This window comes from Hippocampus guttulatus, chromosome 4, assembly GCF_054856545.1.
Source record: "Hippocampus guttulatus isolate MCC_2025c chromosome 4, RoL_Hgut_1.0, whole genome shotgun sequence".
In the NCBI taxonomy this organism is placed as follows: Eukaryota; Metazoa; Chordata; class Actinopteri; order Syngnathiformes; family Syngnathidae; genus Hippocampus; species Hippocampus guttulatus.
In genome coordinates, this window is record NC_141264.1 from 7,950,986 (window position 1) to 7,973,130 (window position 22,145).

A 22,145-nucleotide genomic window follows, 5' to 3' on the forward strand; every position below is an offset into this window, starting at 1 on the left:
GTGCTGCCTTCCTGTGTGAAGTTTGCATGTTATCCCCGTGCCTGCATCGGTTTTCTCCGGGTAATCCAGTTTCCTCCCACATTCCAAAAACATGCATGGTAAGTTAATGGAGCACTCTAAATTGTCCCTAGGTTTGAATGTGAGTGTGAATGGTTGTTTGTCTCTGTGTGCCCTGTGATTGGCTGACAACCGGTTCAGGGTGTACCCTGCCTAGTTCCCGAAGACGGGTGGGATAGGCTCCAGCACGCACGCGACCTTCGTGAGGATAAACGGCTCAAATAATGGATGGCTGGATGGAAACCCCAATGCAGGGGTGCCCAATACATCGGTCGCGATCGACCGGTAGCCCGCTGACTTGTCCCAAATCGATTGTGAGGGGTGTAGGGGGGAAAAAAAAGATTTGTGTGTCTATGTGCAGGTTATTAAAAAATATTTTTATGTTAGGATACTCAGTTTCACTTTCACCAAAAATTATTTTTTTTAAATGAAATCAAATAGCTGGTCATCTGGTGGCACATGACCTGCATCATCGAAGTTGTTAGGGGTCAGCAGACTGCAATCTTTCTTTCTTATTATTATTCTCATTTTTGTTTCATGTCCAATTCACTGATGGCACTGTCGGAGATGTTCGCTCGGACAGTTGAACAAACAGACTCAGGAAGAGATTGTCTTTGCTGCCTGCAGGAGGCGCAGTTTTCTCTGAAGCCACTCCATGTGCGCTTCTCAACTGACACCTGACCTCTGCGGCCTCTGCCGGCTTTTTGTTGATTGTGTATGCAAATTACAAGTAATATATCAGAAAACACTCCCTTCTCATTTACATGTCACGCCTCTCAACCCAGTCCACCGACACGCCCCTCAGTAGACATTTTTAGACCAAGACACCTCCCTGTACAAACAATGGATACCTTGTTAATTCAATGGGTATATTTCGCATGAATTGAGACACTGTAACAAACTCAAGGACATCTTATCATGCTGCCCACCCGAAGTTGAACCTTCCTGTTTGTACTATCAGTTAACAAGGCCTCAGCTCAAGTTGGCCCTTTTTTCTGTGTGCTCTAATTGTGTACAAGCTGGGTGAACACACGCGTTCGAGGTCAATCAAGCATACAACAAAATGAAACTTTTAAACATGATAACTTTGAGTTTGTCTGTACTCTATCACACTGGCAAAGAATGGGAATCTGGAGAGCCAGGAGAAGCAATTTAAAATGATACACATATACGATAGTTTCTGTACTCAACGCGCTGCAAAAATGCATCCCATACCTCCGCTTCAGTTCTCTGCCATGGTAGGCACTAGGCAGTGATTTCCTTTTCACAAACTATTGTATCTACTTTAGTTTTCTGTTTCGTTCATATGAGGGGCCATTATAGCTGTTGCTCATCATGGCATGTGTCTGTTGGATTATAATCTGTGCTCTTGGCACGCATACAACACTGTTCAGAGGTGAAATCTAAAGAAAAGATAGATATTTTAGGATGTTTGTGTGCATCCTAAAACTAATAATCTGGCAAAGCACATTTTTCTATACAATACAGCTGTCTCACTGTTGTGAGAGAATTGCTTTTTGCTTGACATAACACTCTTTTGTGTATTGCTATTTTCTGTATTGCTAGTCCTCACTAGGGTGAGACAGAGCCTATCCCAGCTGACTGGAAGGGAGGCATGATACACCCTGAACTGGTTGCCACCTCATCACAGCGCACATACAAACAAATCAGATCACACTCAAAATCACACCATACTGTGAGAGCAAATTACAGTACTCCTCATTTACCTAGCGTGAACGTGTTTGGAATCTGGGAAGAAGTTCATTGACTCATTCGTTTCACAGTTCAGAGGTTGGTTCAAATGTGGGCTTTGGCCTTCCTGTATGGGCTTTGCATGTTCTTGCTTTTTCTGCATTGTGTTTTCTCCAGGTACTCAGGTTTCCTCTCACATTCTAAAACATGCATGGTAGGTTAGTTGAAGACGCGAAAAAAGGTGTGTGTAGGTGTGAATCTGAGTGTGAATGACTGAAATAAGTATTTCACACACCACCATTTTTATCACTAAATACATTCCAAAAGTGCTATTGAAATGAAATTTTCAGCAGATGGAAAGAAACGCGTCGACCTCACAGTGCAGAGGTCATGGGTTCGATCCCGGCCGGCTCCGGCCTTCCTGTGTGGGGTTTGCATGTTCTCCCCGGGCCTGCGTGGGTTTTCTCCGGGTAATCCGGTTTCCTCCCACATTCCAAAAACATGCAAGGCAGGCTGATTGAACACTGCAGATTGTCCCTAGGTGTGATTGTGAGTGCGGATGTTTGTTCGTCTCTGTGTGTCCTGCGATTGGCTGGTTCAGGATGTCCCATGCCTACTACTGCCCGAAGACAGCTGGGATAGGCTCGAGCACCCCCCGCAACTCTTGTGAGGATAAAGCGGATCGGAAAGTGGATGGATGTTGGAAACAACCAAAGTAATGCATCCATGCAAAGAAAGCAGAACAAATAAATTCAGAAATTAAGTTGTGTGTCATAATGTGAATTGACACAAGGAAAAAGTATTGAACACATGGAGAACGGGAGGTGCAAAAAGGCATGGAGAACCAAGACAACACGTAGAACTTATCAATAATCAAACACCAACCCAGCCCCTTGCCAGTGCAAATGAATATATAGCAACTGTTTCAGTCCTAATTGATGACCTACATAAAGGTCTTACTGCCAAGGTCTGATTAAAGACACATCTCATCATGGGCAAGAGCAAACAGCTGTCGCAAGACCAGTGCAAACTTATTGTTGCGGAGAATAAAATGGTAAATGCCACGGCCTGGATGCATGCTGGAAAAAAAACAACAACAAAAAAATATCAGGCGGCCCGGTAGTCCAGTGGTTAGCACGTCGACTTCACAGTGCAGAGGTACCGGGTTCGATTCCGGCTCTGGCCTCCCTGTGTGGAGTTTGCATGTTCTCCCCAGGCCTGCGTGGGTTTTCTCCGGGTAATCCGGTTTCCTCACTCATTCCAAAAAACATGCATGGCTGGCTGATTGGTCACTCTAAATTGTCCCTGGGTGTGGGTGTGGGCGTGCATGGTTGTTCGTCTCTGTGTGCCCTGCGATTGGCTGGCAACCAATTCGGGGTGTCCCCCGCCTACTGCCCAGAGACAGCTGGGATAGGCTCCAGCACCCCCACATCCCTAGTGAGGGTAAAGCGGTTCGGAAGATGAATGAATGAATGAAAAAGTATATATATCAAAGTTCATTGAAACTTTGCTGAACAACTGTTGGACAAGCCAGTTAATTACTGAGAGAATATACTGTAGTTTGGTCTGATGGTAGCAAAATTGAGCTCTTCAGATGCCATAATGCACACCACTTTTGGAAGTAAAATGGCACTGTACACCACCCTAAAAACACCATCCCGATGATGAAATTCGGTGGTGGGAACATAATGGTGCGGGGCTGAGTTTCAACAAATACTATTTCACATTATTGAAGGAAAGACAAATGGGCAAATGTACTGAGACATTCTAGATTTAAAAAAAAACTGCTGCCATCTACGAGGATGATGAAAATGAAATGAGAGTGGACATTTCTGCAGAATAAGGATCCAAAACATACTGCCAAGGAAACTCTCAACTGCTTTTAAAGAAAAAAAAGCTGCTAGAATGGCTCAGCCAAGCACTTGCCTTGAATCTCATTGATAATCTAGAGGCCAAAATCACACCAGATCAATGAATGTGTCTCATTTCTCCATCCGGGAGGTGTCATTGCAAACAAAGGCTTTTGTACAAAGTATTATATGTCAAGTGGTATATTTAATACTTTTTCCCTCTGTCATTTCACATTACACACAACTTAATTTCTGTTCTTGTGTGTTCTGCTTACGTTGCATGGACGGATTAGTAAGGTTGTTCCCGACATCTGGTGAAAATCTCATGTCAAAAGCACCTTTAGTAATGTATTAAGTGATTAAAAATGGTGACATGTTAAATACTTATTTCAGCTGTTGTATGTGCTCTGTGATTGACTGATGACTATAAGCCGCTTCCCGCTTGAAGTCAACTGGGGTAGGGAGGGTCCAGTACACATGGGACACAAGTGAAGATAAGCGGTACAGAGAATGGTTCATGGATGAGAGGAAATACGTAGCGAAAACCTATTTAAGCACAGCAGGAACATGCAAAAACTCAACACAAAAAGGTCAGAACAGATCTTAGAACAGTGAAGCAGATGTAGCTACTGACCAAGAACCCACTCTACTGACGAATCAAAAATTTTTTGCATTGCTGTGATTGCACTTAATGGTGGGTATATAATATACCTAATATTGCAACTAATCCTATTTACAAAGAAGACTGCAAGCCTGAGCATAGATTTGAATCCAGGGTCTCTCAACTGAGAGGCAGTCGTAAAGACCAATTTGTCACCGGGTTGTTGGGATTCTATATGGATTTAAATGTTGATTTGTGCTGAAAAGTGATATATATTTTCTTCGCCTTCATAGGATACACTTTAAGGTTAAAGGTAGCACAAATTCCTCCAATGAAGCCCAGAGTCAAGCTCTCTTGATAAAGCCCAATTTCTAGTTATTTTTGGATGACAGATTTTGGTAAAAGGTTTTATTCATCTCATCAAACAGTAACACAAGTATCCACATGCTTTTGAGAGATGTGATGTATGCCTTTGGCACTTTTTTACATGAAAGATGTATAACAAAGTGGCAGTGAAGACAAAAATTGAGTGATTGAGTGATTCATTTTCTATTGTTGAAGTGGACATGTACAGTATATTCCTGACAGATTCTCTTGGACTCAACGGAACATTCACCCAAACGGCCAATGCAGAATTGATACAATACATTTATTCATTCATTCATTCATTTTACGATCCGCTTTAATCTCACAAGGATCACGGGGGGTGCCGGAGCCCATCCCCACCGTCTTTAGGCAGTTGGTGGGGGACACCCTGAACCGGTTTCCAGCCAATTGCAAGGCACACAGAGACGAACAACCATCCACGCTCACACTCACACCACGCAGGCCCGGGGAGAACAAGCAAACTCCACGCAGGAAGGCCGGGGCTGGAATTGAATCCACGACCTCTGCACTGTGAAGTAGACATGCTAACCACTGGCCCACCGGCCGCCCTGATGAGTTACAATGTGCCTAAATTGTTTGTACTCCATGAGCACATTTTGGAGGGTCATCCAGAATTCAGCAGCATCACATATCAAAACCTCTGAGTACACCAATAAATAAATCCTTCAAACAAACTTGAACATAATGTTAAAGTCATTATGAATACATGATTAGTTTTGATAAAAGAAGACCGATATTGGATTTTTTTTTTGAAAACTTAAAATATAATCTTACTGCCCCCCAGTGGCAAGTTTGAAAGAAGAATGCCCTGAGAATGTGTTGTTTGTTTGAATTGAGAAAAATGCATTTCTGGAAACTTTTGTCAAACTAAACCAATAAATACATTTGGATAAATATAAAATTGCTTGCTTACTTCACAAAGTCCGTAAAGGGAAAAATAGCAACGAGTCAGCGATATACAGTCCCTGAGACTTGTTCTACCAAGTGGAGTTAAAATTAAATTTTGTAGTTTGGCATAAAACATAGTTGTCCACATGCTGTGATTTCAAGTTTAAATGTATGCATTAGCAACACAATCTTAATATATAATGCAACAAAGCTACATATGAAAATTGATTCACAAATCTTTTTGGTTTTTCATGAAAAACGCAAATTTAACAGAACATATATTTTCTATATGAATTAATCTTTCGCTGTGATTGGCTGGCAAACAGCAGTGAACCCTCGCCTCTCGTTCAAAGTCACCCGTGATAAGCTCCAGCTGACCTCTGTTCTAAAGTCAGCCAGAAGATGAAAACAGGCAGTCTAGAAAATAGAAGGGTTGTTGTTTTGACGCGGGTGGTACGGTGGACGACTGGTTAGCACATAGAGGTCAAGGGTTCAGATCCGGGCCTTGGTCTTTCTATGTGGAGTTTGCATGTTCTCCCCGTACCTGCGTGGGTTTTCTCTGTGTACTCCACTTTCCTTTCACATTCCAAAAACATGCATGGTAGGTTGATTGAACGCTCTAGGTGTGATTGTGAGTGTGAAAGGTTGTTTGTTTATGTATGCCCTGGGATTGGCTGGCAACCAGTTCAGGGTGTAGAGAAAGAGAGAGAGAGAGAGAGAGAGAGAGAGAGAGAGAGAGAGAGAGAGAGAGAGAGAGAGATTACATTATAACATGTTGGTTTAGGATTTTGATAGTCAACATGTTCAAACAGTTTGGTTGTCACTAAAAACACGATGAAAACAGTATTTGTTATATAATAAATTGTAGGCTCAAGACTTGTCCCGCTGGTTACAGCTCAAACTTGACTCAAGTGTTGTAAAAACAGACTCCCTCTAACGGTATGTGATAGAATAACTGCCTAAATACGGGTCAGTTGCATTTAAGATCGACACATTTACACTTTTAATTTTTAATTACTGTTTGGTTTTTGAAACAATTTTTATATAAAATTTTATATGTTTTATTGAAGTCATTAAGTACAGTTAAAAGTTAGTTTGTGAAGCCCGTACAGAAAATGGATTGGTCGATGAATGGTTTATGGATCTGCGTATAAACTGCAGAACTATAAAATGTTAGGATTTTGATAGTGGGGGGGGGGGGGGGGGGGCAACAATAGAATGTGGGTTCAAGAAATTCTGGCGGGCGTTGGCTGCTTGGGCTGCCGAACTGGTCCAACGTTGTACTTATGTTCTTTTGTTAAAACAGTGGATGAAAAGAGGCGCAGTCTCAGGAATAAAAGTGTTTTTTTAAACCCACGTTTTACTTTCATGCGTTGTGTAAAATGTGGCTGTCTGTATGCAAATCCAGTGCGCAGGACGGACCCGAGAGAACGCCTACGAAAACTGACGTGGGTTTGCCAAATCACTTCTCTGCTTTGGAATGACGTCCAACCGGGACTTTGCAGTTATATTTAGAGCCTATATATAGTGGAGTCGCCCCCTAGACGTTGTTGACTGCAGCTGGGCAACAGCACCCGGCAGCTTGTTCTGAAAACGCACACTGCGTGAACAACGTATTTACTTTATTTTACTTTGTACGTGCACAAATAGGCAAACATAAGTCTGCCTTTTTTAACAATAAGCAGGAAAATATTTCAAACAACTAAACCATTATTTCACAGGAGGGATAATAAACGATATTACGTGTCTCTTGTTTTACATAAAACATAACTAAATACAGGCGATTTTAAGTGAAACGTTATTATTATTATTCGGTTTACTGCGGTAGAGGGGTGCTAAAGTGCCGTGCGCCGTGTGGACTAAAGTGGGCCAGTCACGAGCGATGCTTTGTGGGTAAAGTGCGTCCCGGTATCCGCCCATATTCGCCAAAAGGAGGCCAACCTGAGCAGCTAGGCCGGCCGACGCTGGAACAAATGGAAAGTTCAATCGATTAGTTTGCTTACTTGTTTTTGCCCGTTCCCGCTTCCTTCTGACACCAAGTAGACAGGTTTCATGCGGACCTTTCTTCGTGGACCAGGCAATGCAGACATCGTGTGAAACGAGAGGACGATCAGCTTGACTCATTTTGTCGCCACTTCAGACACGGAACTCCGTTTGTTTAAAGGTAACAGAAATGGGGACCAGACATATAAATAGCTTCTTTTACGTTTTTGACACGTGATATACACAATTCTAACCGGTCGTTCAAGTTGTAAATAATGTTATCTTTGTGTAGTGTTGTTGGTGAAGTGGATTCTCGTTTCATTGAAAATGCAAACTACGCCCAGTTGTTGAACCTAATGTCGGCCCTGCGATGCAGACCTTTAGGCTAGCCTGCCAATGGCGGCTTTAAACTTTGCACAATTTCCCCCCTTTAAACTCAATGAATGATACTGATTTCCGAGCATACCAGGCGTAGACTGTTGCTTTGACGACATGTTTTCGGCCATGACTCTGCAAACGAGAGTCATTGAAGTTTTAAGGTCGCAGGTTAGCTCCAAAGATAGCCTAGCTCTTAGCACACTGTAGCCTGGTTGTTCACTGGGTTCGGAGGTTTTCAGCCCACCAACCTGGCAACCTTGCAGTCTCCCACTGCACGTTTAAGGTCTAATTCCTGTGGACGTTCGAAACCTAATTTGGGTTGCAAGTTTGAGCGTTGACGCGGCACTACGTTATACTCAAAGAGGTGAGCCCGGTTAGTTATAATTAGTCGGATACTCAAATTCAATGAAATTAAATAATGTTGAGAGAATTGACAAGATCGTCAGAGGGGCGTTACCTTAACAATATGCCAATATGACTATACTGTACAATGCTTTATGTGACTGAGCCCTGAATGTAAAGTCTTCCATATGGTGGCTGGAATGTTTGCAATTTTCAATACTAATTGATATTTTATACAATACGTCATTATTCATATAGGGCTTTCACAGCAGCTGTAACAAAACGCCTTACAGGACAGTTAACATAAAATAACAAAATAATATAACACAGCACAACATAAAACATGGACAGTCATGCAATCGTAACCACTTTTCCTGCCTACGCTTTGTTGCTTGAAGCAGTTATAGATGAAAAAGGAAATAATTTGTTGATACCAGACAATAAAATCCCAGAAGGCATCACAACAAACACTATTTGGTGTTGTTTTTATCTCTGTACACCGGCTGTCACTGGTGTGGAGGAAGGATATATATATATCACAATACTGTACTGTACAATGCAATGAATTTACTTTGTATTTCTTTGTCAGTACATCTTGTAAGATGGTTGTGGTTGCTTCTAAATGCTTATGTTTAGCCATAAATGTGAACTTAATGTTGGTGTTTTTCTCAAGGCATGGGTTAAAAATTGACCCAAATTTACAAAAATGCATTGCCATAATGTTGACCCATAGGTAGAGAGAACATAGATGAACACAAAAGGACTGAAGTTATGACAAACAGGAATGACAAAGCACCATGTCAATTAATTCGTGTGTTCGCGCGAAGATGACTTCACTGTGTAAAATTTTGCAAATACTGTTCTACATAAAGTGCAAAGTAAGCATGGTGTTAAATTATGCTTACAGGAATGGTTTTTTTTTCTTGTGACAAAGGCTAACATGAACTAATTTCCTGAAAATAATGACATACCTTCTCCATTATCCAGCCTGACTTTCCCAGAAAACATACAGCTTCAATGCAGTGCACAAACATCAGCACATTCAGCAATATTATTATTGGTGTTTACTCACAGTGCAATTCAGGAAACTTCAAACACCTTGATTATCTATGCAGGGGATAGCTAAAATAATTTAGGCTTCTGATGATATGTTGTTCTTTGTTGCCCCAGGTGAATCATGACAGAATATAAGCTGGTTGTGGTGGGAGCTGGTGGCGTGGGCAAGAGTGCACTTACCATTCAACTCATCCAGAATCACTTTGTAGATGAATATGACCCCACCATTGAGGTATGTGGATATGCATGGATATATATGCATGTTCAGTGTGTAAATATATATGCATTTTTGTTGCAGCCGTCTCCACATTGTGTGTATTTTAGTGGAGGGAGGGGTGGGGGGGGGGTGGAGCAATGATAATATCCTCTGTAAATGTAGTTCTGACACGTTCTTCAAGTTTAAGTGTTAAAGACACCAAGCAGGTTTTGAATGTCCTTGAGACTCCCTGCTAGCTTTCATGAAGGCAGTTCACTCTCATTATGACGCAAGTAAATTATTGATGTTATGTAAGGATTAGCTGTGCCCATTTAATATGATCACTGCTGACTCAGATGCACTCACTGAATAATTATTAGTTTTTTGTGTGGGTGTGTGCTTGTGCATCAACTTTGAGTGCCTTCAAAAGAGTCCTGACTTTCTGTCAAAACACCAATACAGATATATACATTTATTTTTACTAGATTGTATTGCTCAGTTTACCTTTGTTATTTCTTTCCTGTCTCTCTCTTCTCTCTCTCTCTCTCTCTCTCTCTCTCTCTCTCTCTCTCTCTCTCTCTCTCTGTCTCTCTTTTATATATACAGTGTATATATATATATATATATATATATATATAAAACAAATGGGGCACAATTCACTTAGAGTGGCTTGCCAAAGTATTCAGCCCCTTGAAATGTTTGACCGTTACCACATTTCAGGCTTCAAGCATCAAAATATAAAATTGTAATTTTTGGGGTGTGAAGAATAAATACAGGTGGGACACAATCATTGAGTGAAACAATATTTTTTGGTCTTTTTTTTTTTTTTTTAAAGAAAAAAAGAAAAGGGCATGTTGACTTAAATGAGGGGTGATGATAAATAGAGTCATGCTCTGTGATGCTCTCAGAAGTCGGTTAGAAGAATGCTGTGGAGCAAACAGCATCATGAAGACCATGGAACACACTGAACAGGTCCGGCCGGGATAAATTTGTGAAAATGTTTAAAGCAGGATTAGGAAAGGAAAAGATTTCACGAGTTTTATACATCTCGTGGAGGACTGTTCGATCAATCAGTTTGAAATGGAAAGAGGATCAGACCAATGCAAAAAAAAACAATGTAGACCTGACCGTCCCTTTAAACTTTTAGCCCAAATAAGGAGAGCACTGATCAGGGATGCAGCAAAGAGGCCCATGATCACTCTGGATGAACTGCAGACATCCACAGCTAAAGTGTGGGAATCTGTCTGTCGTAGTTGCACACTGCGCAAATCCGGTCTTTGTGGAAGAAGCGGCTCTCGTGAGATGAGACCAAAATGGAACTTTTTGCACTAAATGCAAAGCATAATGTGCGTAGAAGTAACACTGCACATCAACCTGAACACACAAACTCCACTGTCAAACATGGTGGTGGCTATATAATGGTCAGGGGATGCTTTTCTTCAGCAGGGATAGGGAAGATGGAGTTGATGCGAAGACGGATAGAGCCAAATACAGGGCCAGTTTTGAAGAAAACCATTGGAGTCTGCAAAAGACCTGAGATTGGGACAGAGGTTTACCTTCCAACAAGAATGATGATCATCAACACAAAGCAATATCTGCAATGGAGTCTTTCAAGACTAAACATGTCCAACAGTTAGAATGACCAGGTCAAAGTCCAGACCTGAATCCAATCAAAAGATCTGAAGACTACTGCTCACAAATGCTCTCTGTCTAACCCGGGGGTCGGCAACACGCGGCTCCAGAGCTGTCTGCGGCTCTTTAGCGCCATCTAGTGGCTCCCAGGAGCTTTATAAAAAAAATTGAAAATGGAAAAAGATGTGGGAGGGAAATGTATTTTTTTAGTTTTAAATATGGTTTCTGTAGGAGTAAAAACATGACACATTCTTAAATTTTCCCAATGCTGTAAAAATGTGTCGAATAAATATTACATTTCAACATTTCTGTCAACGATGATTTGCGTCTTAGCCTGCGACACACGTTTCTATGAGCAGGCTCGGATGCAAGGCAGGTGGCTGTTGAAAAAAACAACAACAAAAACAGCGTTTCACATACAATTCACGGAGCGTACTGGTGAAGAGAATCTGGAGGGCCGTGAAAAGCATTTTTATAATGGTACACGTGAGTTACGATAGTCAAAAACGCTGCCTCCGCGTCAGATCTTGATGAAAGTAGGTGGGCAATGTGTCTGTGTGTTGTGTACGCGCGGGTCGATCACGGTAGGTTGGTTGAACGAAAAGTAGAGCTTCGGTCAAAAAAAGGTTGGGCACCCCTGCTCTACAGAATGCACTTCATGGAAAAAAACCCAAACATTTAATCATGAAGGCTCATCGTGTAATTGTATCAAACGTAGTCATTTTGATAGTAGGCTAATATAGCTCATATAGATATAGATAAACGTTGCAGATCCGAAAAAAGGAGAGCTGTGGTGTTGTTTTTTAAAAACGTACACTTTATTTATGCTTTTAACAGTCTCGACAGACACGTCTGCGTCTGACTCCGTGCCTTCTCTCCTCTCGTTCGACTCGAGAGGTGTTCAAAGACAGCCTCCGAAAAACGGAAATTAATGATCACTTCAATGACACTAAAAAAAGCAAAAATAAGTGATGGAAGTGATGCTTCCTCGTGTCGCTTTCCATTGTGAGCAGACGTGTTCAAGAAACTTTTTTTTTTTTTTTTTAAGAGCGTGGCTTCGGTTTTCGAACAATTCGGTTTTCGAACAGCCTTCTGGAACGGATTATGGACGAAAACCGACGTTTGACTGTATATATATATATATATATATAAAACAGAAGAAACAAAATTATCTATAAGGGTACAGTTTAAATACAGGTTTCATAAGCTGTTTTGTTAAGAGTAGGAGTAGTAGTATTCTTAACATTTTAACGATGCCCACCCTCAATCATTGGCCATCAAAAATGAAATCTTGCATGCGAGTCAGATTTCCAACCATTTTGTTGTCTTGTGAAGCTTCTATGAATCCATCTGGTGGCCTTCATCTCTTTCAGGACTCTTACAGAAAGCAAGTAGTGATTGATGGGGAGACATGCTTACTGGACATCCTGGATACTGCAGGTCAGGAGGAGTACAGTGCCATGAGAGATCAGTATATGAGGACAGGGGAGGGCTTCCTCTGTGTCTTTGCCATCAACAACACCAAGTCCTTTGAGGACATTCACCACTACAGGTGAGTTAAGTGGTAGCCTCACTCGAAAGGTTGTCCTTTGAAGAGGACATTTTATGGAAAACGGACTTCATCTATTATATAGCACCCACCACGTGTTCTCTCCCAATCGTCCTCTTTTGTCCATTGCCACCCCATTTCAGGAGTCCGTGTAAATCGTCTAAAAATGTCATTCACGCTCTTACATCAAACCTTGTTTACATTGTTTTTAGAACTGGGGAAAACACATTGGTTCACGGACCCTCAGGGGGAAAAGCTTGTACTGAATTAAAGTCTCTCGCTGTCAATGTCCAGAGAACAAATCAAGCGGGTGAAGGACTCTGAGGATGTTCCCATGGTGCTGGTGGGCAACAAGTGTGACCTCCCATCCCGGACTGTGGACACTAAACAGGCTCAGGACTTAGCACGGAGCTACGGCATTCCCTTCATTGAGACCTCAGCCAAAACCAGACAGGTATGAGTCCAAACACACGCGCATGTCCGCACACAAACCTTTTCAGTGCATTTTGTCCTAACCTACTGTAGTTTTCGACATGTTTTCACATATATGGTCCTCCTAGGTATTTTTCACAAGTTTGTGTTGTTACATTCACAACATTGCTTTTATAGTGCTGTTTAAAAGTATTTCCCACTTTCCTGATTTTTGTTTCTTCTCTTTCTTGCGCATTTGTCACACTTAAAATGTTTCATTACCATACCAATATTTTACAAAGACAACTCAAGCAAATATAAAATGCAGTATTTTTCATTGTTCCATGACAGCAAGTTGTCCAGGTCCTGAAATAGTAAGTCATGCCAGACCATCATGAGTATTGGCCTTCCCCCCACCCCAATACTGTTATATTTACATTACATGAAAAATGATGCGGTTGCTTTTTCTCACAGGGCCTTTTCCCTCCTCAATGGAAAAAAAAATCACATTATGTATTTACTTGGTTGTCTTTATGCGGTGCTAATATTGGCTTGATGATTTGAAACAAGTGTGAAAAATCAAGAACACTGGTCACTTTTTCTAAACGTTTCAGTGTTCTGGTTGAATTAAAAGTTTGGTTGTCAGGTATATATACTAATGCCATGCTACATTGTGAAGAATATATGAGATTACTGCTGAGGCACATGCAAAGCGGCCTGTTTCTTAAATCATAAACAACTGTAACTGATCAATGTCAGTAATTCGTCTTTGATGAGGATCAGGGTAATTAATTGTAGTTATGCGACTGGGTGTCTCATTGGTTTCATCAGAATAAGTATGTGTCGTGATTGGTGACTAAGTGGCTGAAGGAGTGAGCCACTTCCTTGCTTGGCCTCTTAAGTTCTCTTCTGGTGAAATCAACACACTGATTTCATTCTCACATTAGACTCCTGTTACTAACCCACTCCCCCGTCACCGACCTTTTGCCCCAGAAAATCCTTTTTCCTCGACAAGGTGCTGCCGTTTCATTCAACTTTTGATGCCTCTGGCCAGCGCCTGCTTTGCCTGGGGTTGGTTTCCTTGTGGAGACGGCTGGAACAGTGAATTGACCATAGCCATCTAGCATCAAGAGACTGAATGAACTATGTTCTGCCTTTTGAACGAAGTTCTCAACTTGAAGAATGAAAACCTCGATGCGCTGTATGATACAAATATTTTGTGTATATTCACATAGTAAATGATGCATTGTGGGGCCAAAACAGATAGTGGGTTATAGAGACTAAAATTGATGATCAACCCCAACCAGAAGGAGGTAAGTTTTTCCAATAACTCACATTGAACTTGAGTTGCCTGCTGGTGTAACCACCTGAAGCCACTGGCCTGCTTTGCACCTTCTGTGTCTATACACTGTATAAAGCTGTACACCGTGCCCCCCTTTCTATTGGTCACTACTGAGGGAAGTTGTGTCTCATGCTGCAGAGAGTGGAAGATGCCTTTTACACTCTGGTACGGGAGATCAGGCAGTATCGCCTCAATAAGCTCAGCAAGGAAGAAAAGACGCCGCGCTGTGTCAAGCTTAAAAAGTGTGTTGTGATGTGAATGGGGTAAGTGTCAGCAGCCTCCCCCTCCCACCAGCTCTTCTGTGTTTGTACGTTCAAACTGGATTGTGGAGACTAAGGCAAAGTGGTGTTGGATTCTCCATGCTAACATGCAGATTCCTGCTGGGGCTGTGGTGAGGTGCTCATAGGCGCCTATGGATGATTTCTGTCTGTGTCTCTGTGTCATGGCTTAATGTAATCCAAAATTGGTGTCACTCTGACTTGGTATCGTTCAATTTTCTTCTTTCACGCTTGTATACGTTTGGTCCAATCTGGGGCACATTGGCTTTTCACTTATTTTCACACTCTTACCGGCCATCGCCCATGACATTCGGCACATGTGCACAATCTAATGTATTATCAAACCACAATACATCCATTCATGTTCTACTTCTTATCTTGTTCGCTGTCACGGGTAACTTTTTGCGAGGAGGGGGAGGGATACTCCTGCGACTGGTAAACAGTTAATCACAGCACACGTATGGGTTAACAACCACTTACTCTCACATTCCTGCTTATGGGTGATTTAAAGTCTTCGGCTTTCATGTTTTCATGTGGACCCTGAGAAATTGCATACAATGGAACACATGCAAAAGGGCAGAGCAAAGAGTTGAACTGAGAGCCTTCTGTGAGGCAGATGTGCTCGCCACATGCTCTGCTCTGCATCAAATTAAAAAATTGCACTGATGGCTCAAAAGTGAGCTTTTTTGTTTGTTTGTTTTTTTAAATTGCAAAGGCAGAATATTGTACACACTTCTTGTATTGGCTCTTTTAGGTTGTTCAGATGTACCTAATTTTGACGCTGGTGATTTGATGGTAATTAGGGTTAACTGTAATCCAATAATCTGTCAGTTATTTTTTTTTCAGTTTATGAAAGAATCACAAAAAGGAAATACAAATATTTCCATCCCCTTATTCAAGAACAGCACATGAATTCAAATTGGCAGTGTGCAAACAGGTTTCTATATGAAAATAACAGAGCTCTTAAAACAATATGAATAATTTAAAAAAAAAAAAAAAGAATTTTGCAGAGCAATCAGTTGGCAAGTCAACACCAACTGATTGTGCAGAACGACTGTTCACTCCTGTTTGACCACACAAAGCGAGGCATAAATAGAGGGACCCCTCACCAAAACTGTAAAACTGACGAAGCCTATTGGATTAAAGGTGAAATATCTTCAAGAACAATCCAATTTCCCTGACTTATCCTTTGTGCAATCCCACAACCTGGACGACCGAGAATCTACACGGATAAGTCAACCTCTTAAATATACTAGTATTAATGTCAAAATTAAAAAAAAAAAAAAGGATTTCCATGCCGGGTTATACTGAAGACAACAGCCATTCAGCAGATTCCTAACACTAATTACACGCGCATATTTGAATACAATGTATTGTAATGAGCTTGCACCGTTGTAGTGTTTAAGGTATGTGCAAACTGAAAATAAACTTGTGATAGTACGTTCAACTTTTATGAAACTTCGGAGCTTGTATCAGCATTTCAGACATGTTTAAGTAGATACAGAGAATTCAAACTGGAATTACAAAAAGATGTCCATGAAAATTAAGAGGAATGCAATCTTTTAGCACACTGTGACATAGTGTTAGAAAACATTTGCATCACCCCCACATTCACTTTCAACATGACATTGCTGTTTTCAGCGTTGCATCAAACACATCACCTGTGAAGGCTAATGAAATTGTTAGCCGCTAACTCTACCAATCGGTGCATAGTTGAATGCCCCTCTTTCAGAATTTTACATGTTCGGATATCACTGTCATATTTCCGTGAAAGGCAGGATTTGCATCGCATTGCTCGTGAAATGTATGCAACCTATTATTTGGGCTCTGTCACCCACATTTGCTAGGTGTGTGCATCTCTCCAATCAAAGGCAATTCGATGCATATCTGGATACATCCAAGGACTAATTTATTAGTTCGTGTACCGATCCACTCACATCTTTTAAATAAAAAATGGTGTTCCGAATCAAATGGGGTTTTGTCATACCCCTACCGACTAGCCATGATACCCAAGCCCTTGTGTTTGGATCACCGACGGCCTGGATTACCACTACTGTGCATGTGCATCAAGGACAGGCAACCAATCATTTTATTTATCCCTGAAGGGCAATTAAAAGGCACGGAGAGTTATAGTCCCAAATAAATACATCCCTAAAGCACATCAATATGCATCAAATCCAAACATAACATGTTTAAAACACTATGATGACGCCATGCTGGAGAAGGGAGCGATTGGAGTTGCGCAGAGGAATCACTGGAACAAATGTGGACTTCCTTCTTTGAGTCCTACCACCCACACGCCACGGCCTGCACCCCAGTTGCGGCCCCGCAAACAGAACATGAGCGGGGTCTCTAAAAATCTTATGGTCAACTTTCATGTCCTGTTGGCCACACAGGGCAGGAAGAGATCTGGCCAGTCACACATTTGTCCCTCTGTGATGGGTTTTCTACAGAGGCAGAGTACAACCAACAAAACACTTGAAAAGGAAAGAATACTCTCAATGAAGGAATGATATAATGTCATCATAAGGTTTTTGCTGACATCAAATGTCCTTAATTTCCATCCATCCGTAATCCGAGCTGCTCATCCTTACGAGGGTTGCAGGCATGATGGAGCCTATCCCGGCTGTCATCGGAGAGAAGTCGGGGTACACCCTGAAGTGATTGCTTGCCAATCACAGTTGTGACCATTCCGCCTTTTAAAATAATTGATTTTAAAAAACCAATTTTTTTCTATTTATTTATTCATTTATTTTAGCACTTCCGTTTTCCAAACTTGTTACCTACCCATTTGTTGTGTTTACGTGATAATATGAGGCGATTAAACATTTGCTTTACAGTATGTGGCTTCAAAGTCATAATGGCCACCTAAGGGAAACAATAACTACAATGCGGCCCACGACAACAAGTTTGACACCCCTGCTTGGCTGGGGACCAATTCAGGGTGTACCCTGCTTCTCGACCCACGTCAGCTGGGACAGGCGCCAGCACACCTAGTAAGGATAGCTGTATGGATAGATGGATGGACAGACAGACCTTGATTTATGAACATTGCAAGCAATGCTCAAGGGCTTAATGCAAAACCCCATTGACAGGCTAACGGCAACAACACCCAAGTATCGGTACTTGTGTTGCGCCAAATAACTAACAAAATAAGTGTTCACACAAAAACACTGGCGACAAACACGGACAGATAATGAAACAATACTCGTTGGCATATTTTCTCCTTACCCTGTGAAAAACGAGTTTAGTCGCGACTTTGTTATTGTAGTCTTTCTTCTGACGAAGTTGTGCTCATTTACTTTCATGCACTAAAATGCCCCTCAGAGGCCAAGGCGCACACAGCAGGCGCACACACTCCAATACAACACACACAACAGGGACAGCACTGGTCGAGTGACTGATGTAATAATAGCATGATGCAACAAATCGATGACGAAATGTATTACCAATACTTTGAATTATCGATTTTTTTTCCTTCACTTTTATTGGTTGATACTGATCTAACTTTGGATATAGTATATAAGTATATACTTATTTTTTTACTATATACTTAATAAGTATATACTTAATTTTTTATTAAGTTGCCATTCATATGTATCATAAAAGCCACAGTTGGTTCTGTTACAGAGCGCAAGGCCACCGCGTTCCGCATCTTCTGGCTAAGATACGAGTGTGAAAGTCTGTCAACGCGGCAAAATCATAAGTTGGGAGTCATAAGCCAACCTGAATGATTCATGGAGATCACGCTGAATATGGGACTCAATTGTTGGCTGAGATCTTTCCTAGAGGGAGATGTGTGTTGCAGCTGTGATGAGAAGTTGGCACACGTCTTGTGAGCGGAGGTTAAAGAGCGTTAGTTTTTTTGTTACTTTGCTGACACAAATTCCTCTTGGTAATGCACTCTTTTTTTCCCCTTCCTGTCAACCTGAAGACACCGCAAAATTATTACATTATTGGCACTGTTCTCACTGAAAAGTAGCTGCATTTACACCCAACCTGTTCATTCTCTCCTAGTCGTAGTGCAGCCTATCATTGAAAAGCTACATTTTCTGTCCACAGTCTACTCATAACAAGTTGGGGATATATTCGACTTTGAGGGGAAATTTCAGGATGAAGTTAAAATTAACTAATACTTACAGGTGAAACTATAAGTATTAGTGAAACTATCCCTAAACTATTGAATGCACATATCCGTCCGTTGTGTTTAAGTACAACTTGGTCTTCTCTCACATGGAACCGGAGCAGATGTTTGATCCAATACAATTTCCTGGTTCATTTGGAATTGGTGCGGTTCACATGTTGACATGAGACGAAGACGCCGCCTAACGACTGATCACCAACAACACCTCGCCCATTGCGATTCTTCAAGCTGGGTGTTGTCAGACGGAAGCGGCCACTGAGCCGAGTGTGTCAGCGTCAGCGGCAGCTTGCAACAAAAACAGAGAGGGGAAAAGTCACAGTAAAGCATAGGAGTGGATGTCCTTGAATGTTTATTGGTCGGTTTTGTGGTGAATTTTGCTCTTCGCCTCCTTGGTACCTAACCAAAAAAGGTGGACATCAATATTCAAAAGGTCAGAAATCAAATTAATTTAACCAGCAAAGGTCATAGTGGGTGTTAGGTTAATCCTGAAATTTTACCGAAAGCCGAATATCCCCAATTTTTTGGTAAGAAGTAGACCCACATCCACAAGAATTGCAGTCGTCTAACACATATTCACATTTTATTTCTTTGAAAGTAACTGCAGCTACTTTTTTGTGATGTCAGAGAGGCAACGGTTGACGTTTCCCCTCTGACCATCAGCAAAAATAAAATGACCTTTGAAATGTGTCTGTGTGACATAGCACTGTTGTTAACCTTCTTTGCATTGTTCTTGCAGGGAGTCGACGATGCCTTTTACACGTTAGTACGAGAAATCCGCAAGCATAAGGAGAAGATGAGCAAGGAGGGCAAGAAGAAGAAAAAGAAGTCCAAGACAAAGTGCATACTCATGTGAATAATCAGTCCTTTTGCAGATAGACTAAAAAAGAAACTATGTTGAACAAAAAAGTAATACATTTTGTACATCACACTAAATTATTAGCCTCTTTCTCAATACCACCTCTTGCTGTAACCAATACTAAAGCTGACCTACTTTGTCTGCCTTCTTATTCTTTGCTACATAGACACCAATAAGCTTTCTTTCCTGTTTAGTGCCAGTTACTCACACAAAATTGGTTTGATTTTTATGGATGATGTTGATTTACCCCCACCCCTTAAGATGTTGGTAAACTGCATCAAAGGACATGCCCGTCAACCGTTTCCATAATTATTTAGTCCTTTTGGCGAAAGGTTGTGTCATGGCATGCCAAAGAATGACTATTCATCCCTCAATTGTGCTAATGTCACCGAAATGTATGCATGAAATCCTTTTCTAGTCTTCAAATGTTCTAACAACTTTTAAATAGCTATTAACAATTTGTTTGTATCTTATGGGGTTTGACCTCTTCAACTACATTGTTGTTTTTTTTTTTTTTTTGCATGCATGCATGCATTTTGTTTCTGATGACATGCATGTAAAGGTTGATTGGGTGAACTGCAGACCAGAGTCAACATGAGTCTAGTTGATCAAGTCTTCAGTAATGTTTTGTTTTGTTTTTTTGACTAATTATACTGTACGATCCTCTCTAGACCTGTCCTAAGTTGGCCGGGTTTTATGCGTCCACAAAAGTAACACCTTGTTTCATATGTGCTATTGTTAATACTTTAAAGGTCTTAACTGTAGGATTATATCCCTTCTTAATCTTTTTTTTTTTAACCATTGCAGTGAAAGGCAGACATTAAAATGTGTAGGACAACATTTTTAAACATGAACCCCTTATTATTTTTAGGTAAAATGACATTTTGCATTCCCCAATATATGCTCATCTAAGACCCTCAAGCTTCGAAGTGAAATTAAAAGCGACCAGGCAGTGTTGTGGTTGCGGGCAGTATAATGCAGCTTTTTTAATGTGCTGAGTCCCATTTTGCCTAATCGATTTTGTTTTCAGGTTTTCCACTTAAGAATTCAACCCCCCTCAAGTTTTGCAATGATTTCAGACCATTTGGACATAAATCATCCCAAAAAGTAATTGCTCACTTTCTGTGGCAAAGTTGTGTTATGTATTGATGTCCCTAATGCTTACATGAGGCGCAGTTGCCATAAAATTACCCTCTCCCAGGCAGTATTGTTTGACGAAGAACCCCCCCCCCCCAAGCTTCTCTTGTGGGTCAGCTTTTATTTTAGCCTTTCCATGTTTTTTTTCTCCCTCCCCCTTAGTTTTAGAGATGAATCTGCCCTCCGTGTTTTTATCAGATGCTGTGTAGATGGAAGGGAGAGCCAAGACATGGCTCGATCGTAAAGTCCTGACTCAGAACATGCACAGGTGACTGTTTGAACATTTTAGAATTTCAATGAGAGATTTTTTTTCTCTCATAATTTCTTTGATTATTGAGTTTGCTCACAGAAAGTTTTCGATGACTGCGCCTTGTTGAAAGACTTTCGCAGGCAGTGGTTTGCCGGTTAAGTTAGTGGCCCATTATGTTCTCCAACATGGCTCAGGCCACTCGGGGTGTCGCTGCACCTATTAACAGTTCTGACCACTGGGGGTCAGTCTAGGCATTTTGAAGGGTGTTCAAAGGTTGTCGAACCAAACCTGTTTGTTTTGTTTTGATTGCGTGCCAACAGCTGATTTTATTTCTCACGGGAATCACTTAAACCTTGATCATATGTTAACAACGTTTGTATAGTTGTGATACAGAAAGTTGCATATTTTGTAAATTGGTGTGCGTCTTGCAGAATGTTGCTTTATTGGACTTTCTCTGCGCTTGGTGTGTGACTAGTGTGTCTGTGTCCAGGGTTAGGGGAGTGAATGAATAGCCACTTTGCAACATGTTGAGTGGTGATCTGATCTTAAATGCGTCTATTTTTTTTGCCATGAATCTCACCACTCCTATTTAATGTGTATTAAAGAATATCAAAAGGAAGCTGACTCACTATTTTTTTATTTTGAATGATACAGTATAATTACTTACCTGCAGGCAATAGACCAGCTTGCTTTAATTGAAGAAGAAATTAAAATTTGTGTCAAGTACCCAAGTGTCATTTCAATTCTAAAATTAACTTAATTTCCCCAAGAAAGTTGTTTTTAAAAGGTAATTTAATTTGCCATTGGCTCCTCATTCATGAGCCGGTGACTGAATAACGCATAAAATAAATACTCAAGAGTACTACAGTATACTGTAGCGTATTGCCAAATGCCGGGCTGGGCTCATTTTGTCCTACCGCGTTTGGCCAGCAGGTGCCAATGTTTATGCAGTCCAAGACAAGTGGAAACACCAAAATGAAGACAAACAAAATCAAAGCCTAATCGCAATTAAAACAGCTTCATTCAAAGTCCGAAGGTGCACGTGTTATACCCACACCGTCATGCCCAGCACTGTAAAAATACATTTCATGTTCTGATAGGAGCAAAAATGGGTGG

At 41.1% G+C, this 22,145-nt stretch overlaps 1 protein-coding gene across 2 annotated transcripts; it reads left to right on the forward strand.

The window, feature by feature from the left end:
• The first annotated feature begins 7,073 nt into the window (after window positions 1-7,073).
• On the forward strand, window positions 7,074-21,648 carry kras (KRas proto-oncogene, GTPase). Of its 2 annotated transcripts, XM_086108514.1 has the most exons (6): window positions 7,074-7,639; window positions 9,349-9,466; window positions 12,436-12,614; window positions 12,906-13,065; window positions 14,503-14,627; window positions 19,523-21,648. In XM_086108514.1, exons 2-5 carry the CDS (start codon window positions 9,356-9,358, stop codon window positions 14,620-14,622), a joined length of 570 nt encoding a protein of 189 aa, XP_085964640.1. In that variant the 5' UTR covers window positions 7,074-7,639; window positions 9,349-9,355; the 3' UTR covers window positions 14,623-14,627; window positions 19,523-21,648. The 2 variants fall into 2 exon arrangements, with proteins under 2 accessions (XP_085964640.1, XP_085964641.1); XM_086108515.1 differs by lacking the exon at window positions 14,503-14,627 and having other exon boundaries at window positions 7,084-7,639.
• The last annotated feature ends 497 nt before the right edge of the window (window positions 21,649-22,145 follow it).